Below are 6,963 nucleotides of genomic sequence, written 5' to 3'. Positions count from 1 at the left end.
TGTGAAAAAATATATATAAAAAAAGTGATATCAAGCCCCACACTGGTAAATAGTGTAATAATAAAAATATATAGGAAATAAATAGTTTCAATAATATTTACCGGCCATATATATAGAAGAAGAAAAAATGGGCTTAAATAAGAAATGAATGACAACCAACAATTAAAGCAAAGCAGCTGGTCTAGAAGAAAATAGACTCTCCACAGAATAGGGAAAACTTATAATGACACAAAAAAACTCAAATAGACAGCGCTAAAAGTGAATATAGAAATATATGATTTAATAAATACAAACAAAAGACAAAACAAACCCAATATAAAATAAATAGTATACAGTAGAGTATAAAAAATATGTATAGCTATATAGACAATACAGACAATATACTAAATATAACAAAAATCTCAAAAATAAATCATTAATCATAAATACAGATACACACTGAGATCAGCATCAGGGGCCATCAGGGGCATCAACGATCGCCTCCTAAACGTCAATGGTGTCACTGAAATGCCTCAATAGGGAGGCATCCAGCGACACCGAACGCCCACCCCAGGACAGGGTTGAAAACGTTTCCAGTCCCTCCTGAGAGGTACTGCATTCAACTATGCAAGTCAATGGAGCCCAGTTTAAAAAAATAAAAAAAAAAAAAAAAAAATAGTTTAAAAAATTTAAAAATGGTAACATGTAAAAATTATTTTCCACTGATGTCATCAAAAAGAAAAAATATATATATTTAAATATTTTTATGAGCAAGTCCCAAAATTAGCGCTTTATCTTCAAACAATTCTCGCATGAAAAGAGTTAAAATACTGGCATGTTAAATGCCCACGGGGTGTCTATGTATGATTTAACACTGGGGGAAGGATGACCACGTCTAATTTCCAATAAAACGCACACGTCCCAAACGTGGCCTTTTAGCCCCAAACAACGCTACAAACCCATGCATGTGGGGTATCACTGTACTCAGGATATGTTGAACACATATCGGGGTGTTATGTAAATTCATACCTAAAGTACAACATGTGTGGGGGAAAATACACACAAAAAAATACTACTGCAAATTTTGACAAAAGCTGGTGGTAGAATTAGTGCATACAAAGAGTTGAAATACCAACATTTGAAATACCCTGGGGTTTTATAGAGCAGTGTGAATTGGTCAGGCTCAAAGATGTACTAAATAGGCCATGGGCAGTGGATCACCAAATGTCAAAGTTCAACATTGAAAAATGTGCATGCCCCAAATGTGGCCCTTTTGCCCCCAAACAGCCAGGCAAACCCATGTATGGGTGGTATCACTATACTCTGGGGATGTTACTGAACACATATAGGGATGTTATGTGACAGTAGCGTATACCACAAGCTGTAAATTTATACCTAAAGTACAACATGTGTGGGGGAAAAAAAAAATACTACTGCAAACTTTGACAAAGGCAGGTGGTAGAATTAGTGCATGGAAAGAGTTAATACTCTAGCATTTAAAATACCCTGGGGTGTCTAGTCTTCAAAAATATAAGGTTTGATAGGGTAAATTGCATTGGACGGCTTCAATGATACCTGAAATAGCACGTGAGGGAAGAATTACCAGATTTGAAAAACATGGTTTAAGAATAGCAAAACGCTATTGCCTCATAATGTGCAAAAAAAAAAAAACATAAAAACATTGCGTATTTCTAAACTCAGGAAAAATAATAGAATCTATTTAGCAGTTTTTTTCATTAGCTTTTATAGATGAGTAAAATATTTTTCAAGTAAAAGTCAGAAAAAGTCGTTTTTTTATACTTTTTTGTAGTAAATTATATGATACAATCAAAATAATGACATCTAAAGAAAGCCCTTCTTACCCTAAAAAAAACAATATATAACTTGTGTGGGTTTAGGAAAGAAGAAAATGACAGCTAAACACGAGCGCCGCAGAACAGCCCTTGTCACGAAGGGTACAAAAAATAAAATTAGCCCTTGTCACGAAGGGGTTAAAGTGTAAGTTATGCCTGAAATGCAAATATTATAGAGACACGTAAAGATGAGTAACAACAAGAAGTATTCTAAATAATAGAATGGCAGAACTAAGTATATGTAATGACTTCTACATATACAAATTTCCAGTAACAAGAAAATGCGGCAACAGCACCATCTACTGCTGGTGAAGAACAACTTATTTTACGTCCGTTGCCCTTATTTAAAGTGGCCTTCGAATACTCTGGGAACGTGCAACGTCACACGCAAAACACCCGCTAGCCAATCATTAGTTTCGTTCGCTGCAGGAAGGGGCGTTTCCGGTACGCATCCTCGCGTTTTGAAGTGGAAGGCGCGAGTTTCTCTGTATCGGATAAGTTCGGACAGTTAAGAGTTTTTGCTCTAAACTAACGTAAACACGCACAGATATTGCGGGGAAATTAAATAATGGCGTCCTCCCAGATGACACGCGAGGGTATTACCCTGAAAGGCAGCGCCGAGATCGTTTCGGAGTTCTTCTGTGAGTGACTGAGGGTAGATGTAATAATGACGGAGCGCCCGTATAGTTATAAATGCTAGTTAATCGCCCCGCTGTTAGAACGTTTTGTTGGGTCATCCATTACCGACAGAGCTCTTTTATTGGAAGACACGTAACTGTATTGTCCATGAAAACAATGTATTTCCATAAGTAACTCTTTATACTCATCAGTGATTGGATAGTATAGCAGTCCTGCCTAAGCAATTAACCAACCAGGTGCCAGAATGCGTGGTTCTTGCATCTGACGGGGGGCGGGGTTTCTTGGCACTGTATGTTTATTGTCTGTATAGGGATATGTATCAGCCCTTTCATTATATATATATATCATACTGGTGACACGTTCCTGCTAATTGGTCCAGATTTACACCCCTACCGGGCAGGATTATTCCACAGGCAATGTGAGGTGGTTACTTGCAATCAATATTTTTGTTTAGTGGTTTATTAAATTACAATTGTTTGTACAAGGATTCTGCTAATTTGTTCACATTTTAACACAATAGTCACTAGAAATTGCCTATAAATCTGGTAAAGATGATTCCTTTGTTGGTTAACCTACGTATAATGGATTGCAAGCTTCTGGGACGATCCAGGTCTCCTCTTCAGGCATACTGTGGTATAATGTGCCCGAAGGTGAGGCCTAGATTGTCTTGAAAGCTTGCAATCCATTATGCGGCGTTTAGCCAATAAAAGTATCATCTTTACCAAAAATAGCTGGGGATGAGTTAAAGTGGCAATACTTGTGGGAGTTTCTGGGAGAGTCTCCCATGCTAATACAATTAACTATTACTATTGCAATCAAGGGACATCCCAGCTATCATACGCATTAAAGTACATTGTATGTATGATGCTAGAAACTGAGGCTGGCAGCGTTAGAAGAAAGGAGGCATTCTTGCCACCATCTACATTTGTTTATTTTATATAGTTCTTTTTATACGTACACAATAATTCCGTTCTCCCTGAGCAATTCATATTTCTAATTCTATCTTGAAGGCCTTGCTTTGTAAAAGGCTGGTGGAGTATATCAAATGAAACTGTTGGAACATGTACAGTTTTGCAATTTGTACAGGGGTTTAGTCTAAATTTACAATCGTGAATGATTCTTTTCTTTTTTTTTTTTTTTTGTAGTTTGTGGAATCAATAGTATTTTATACCAGCGTGGCATTTATCCCCCTGAAACCTTCACACGTGTCCAGAAATATGGGCTTACCCTCCTAGTCTCAACAGATCCGGAGCTGAAGGACTACTTAAATAGAGTGGTGGAGCAGCTTAAAGGTGTCTGTCCATTTCATTTATTGGGGAGAGGGGTAGCTGTAAGATGTTTGCTTGCAGATACTTTATCTCTTAAGGATACACGATTGTGCTTGTTTAACAATCTGCACCTTAAATACCCTATGTCAGCATGGACCGTCTTGCTTTTTGCGTGTCCTTCACAAAGCTACATAAGTGGTATGGTCCACACTAGAATGTTCCCTATAGAGCTTCAGGTCCTTGTATAGCTCCAAAAATGTATTGTTTCATATGGTACATTGGCTAACACAAACTGACACATAAGGTTCGTAATCTAGAGACTGTGCTCTATGTATCTGGTGTTACAACAAAGAATCTGTGACTTTTCCTACATTTTTCAATTCTGTAAGTTAAATAAACCAATCCAACACTGTTTATGGCTTCAAATAAATTATATTTATTACACCAGGGGCCACTGATCATAACTTTCTGTTATTGCTCCCCTACTCGAATAGCTTATTCAGTCCACCCAGGACGCTCTATACCCAAGTTTGCGCTTAGAGCCACGATGCACCGTTTTTTAAAGTGTTAAAACAAAATTAACACTTTAAACAGCTGAAGTTAAAAATAGGTGCGTTCGCTACTAGTTTTCTATTACTTAAACTTTTAAAAGTAGTAGTAGAATGGGTAACTGTTGTCCAGCCGCCACATTTTTAATCTTGTGTTTTATTTCAGACTGGTTGCACAAATGCCAGGTGCAGAAACTTGTTGTGGTAATAACCAGCATTGATACCAATGAAATACTGGAACGCTGGCAATTTGATATAGAGTGCGATAAAACAGTCAAGGATGACACGTAAGTGTTCTATGCTAATAGCTCAGCATGGCATACTATGGTTTAGTTGCAGTATATCCACAGATGCTTATGTTTCTGTAATTTAGAAGACAAGTGCAACGTAAGTGTCTCCTCTACTCTTCCTAGAATGACACATTAAGCTTTTAGGTTGGAAGGTTGTGTGTTGTGGTAAGCAGTCCAAACAGATATGCCCCTTTTGTGTAACCTCTATTTGATCGCTGATCTCAAGATCAGTATTACAATAAATTCAGTAGATTGCTTAAAAGTATGAATTCACCAAAAATTACCTGTCGATCAAGTGTCTTATGCGTGTCCGTAACCTTGCCACTAATGGTTATCTGTTCCAGTGTTAGAGAAAAGTCACAGAAGGTTATCCAAGAAGAAATCCGGTCTGTTATCAGGCAGATCACTGCCACAGTAACTTTCCTTCCGTTGCTGGAAACTGCCTGTGAGTACAACCTTTACAGCATTTTAGTGCATTTTGCCATACATATATACTTCATAACCCCAAGGAATGGTGTTCACTGACATGTCCTAGCAGCTTTAGGATTGGGCTAGTGAGGTGAAACAACAAGGTGACATCTTGATGTATGTTTTTCCTGACACCAAGTGCCGTGGAGAATCTTTTGTGGTAAAATAGTCACTTTTTAAACCAAATTAAAACAGTTGCCTAAAAAAGCAGTGGGTTATTTTATAAAGAATGTTTATTGGAAAAAGCGGTAGAAACAGCAAATCACGGTTTGTATTTTACCGGCTACTTTTCAACTTTGCCTCTCGGCACATCCTGTGCAAATATAACAAATCAAAATAACAAACGTGTTGGTCTCTATTCTCAATTGAGGGCTTTGTAGAGGAAATATAATTGATCACTAAGCTCTCAAATCTGAATTAATCGTAAATTTCTCTGAGAAACAGGAAGGTGTTTGAGATGTCAGTCATTGTAAGCTTTTCCCGATTTGGTTTGTATTCTGTAATCTTTTACTAGTGGTATCTGTGGCCATGTATGTAAAAAGTAATAGATTGTTTTGGCATTATGGAATCGCTAAAGCACAGATTATTTTATTTTTTTCTTTTGTTTACATTTTTTTCAAGCAGTGAAGATAAACTTGCTTACTATCCCTTTCTCTAAATGTAGGTGCGTTTGATTTGCTGATCTACACTGACAAAGACCTAGAGGTGCCAGAGAAGTGGGAAGAATCCGGACCTCAGTTTGTTTCCAATTCCGAAGAAGTCCGCCTCCGTTCATTTACTACTACAATTCACAAAGTCAACAGCACAGTGGCATATAAAAAAATAGACTCTTAAAATCATAACTTGCTACTGTATGGATAGCTTCTTCGTTGCTTCGTTGTGTTCAAAAGTGCTGCAAGTACTTGTGATCTGTAATGCATGGTTGGGTTTGTTGCACATTCTCTGCCTAGTCTGTTCAGGGAGTCATCGGTGAATTGTTTTATTATTGAATACCCAGCCTATGTGAACATTAGGAATGGCATTAGTATATGTATCATGCATAATAGATCCCAAATCCCACGACTGGTGAGATTAGAATTCAAACCTTTCTTGTTGCAGATATTCTTTCTCAAAGTGATCTTTCATTTAATTTAGTCACTAGTAAAGAATAATGGGCTGCATTTGTGGTCTCGGTGGTCAAAGTTCTTTGGTTTCGATCAAATGTATATCAAACCATTTACCTCCTCTACATTCCCACCCTATGTATAAATTCATTATAGACCATTGTAGTTACAAGCTCTTAATATGTTTTCCTGTATATATAATTGACGTTTTGTTAAAACATTCTACAGATGCTGTAAACTGTCTGGTACATGTATTATTTAACATTAAGTTCAAATATCCAATTAAACGTTCACAAAGTCTTGCTTACTAGATTTTAGGATTTCCATTTGACAAATAGTTTTACAGACTTTGGGTACGCGTGGAGATTTTAAATGTTTCCATCTCATTTAAGTGGTTTTAAAGAGCACCTTTCATGAAACCATGACTAGGCGAAGTGAAGAACATTATACTTTGTTAGCTAATGTATAGGTGAAATTGACTCTTTAAAGGTTTTAACATTTTTACTATGCCGCCAGCTTTGGTGCAAGAAGGAGAAAACTTACCGAAAGGGTGGCCACGGGGGCTGCATGTGTGCCCTCGATCTTTTCTGCAGTGTCGCAAAACAAGGTTTGCATGTGGCGGTCATATGCCATGATAGAACAAGAATTATTATGGATGTGCACATCCAGGCCAAAAACATACGCAAGTACATCTTACCATTTAAATACCTGCTTTCAATTTGACCAGCAAAACCTGCTTGTTCTTGTACCTGTGATGGGCCTTCCAGCCATATATTTGTGGATATTAGGCCCACTGAGCGATTAAAAATAATTGG

The 6,963-nt window shown here is 37.4% G+C and overlaps 1 protein-coding gene across 1 annotated transcript; it reads left to right on the top strand.

Annotated features, from left to right (window-relative positions):
- Positions 1-2,400: 2,400 nt before the first annotated feature.
- LOC149289368 (mitotic spindle assembly checkpoint protein MAD2A-like) lies at positions 2,401-5,879 on the top strand. Its single transcript, XM_089490746.1, has 5 exons — positions 2,401-2,473; positions 3,617-3,763; positions 4,454-4,574; positions 4,922-5,022; positions 5,710-5,879. The coding sequence occupies exons 1-5, from the start codon at positions 2,401-2,403 to the stop codon at positions 5,877-5,879; spliced, it is 612 nt and encodes a 203-aa protein (XP_089346872.1).
- Positions 5,880-6,963: the final 1,084 nt, after the last annotated feature.

The sequence above is a fragment of the Sceloporus occidentalis genome, unplaced genomic scaffold, assembly GCF_023333645.1.
Source record: "Sceloporus occidentalis isolate IW3139 unplaced genomic scaffold, rSceOcc1.0.p SCAF_46, whole genome shotgun sequence".
Lineage (NCBI taxonomy): Eukaryota > Metazoa > Chordata > Lepidosauria > Squamata > Phrynosomatidae > Sceloporus > Sceloporus occidentalis.
Note: the sequence above shows the minus strand (reverse complement) of the source record. Positions and strands in the feature narration are given on the sequence as shown.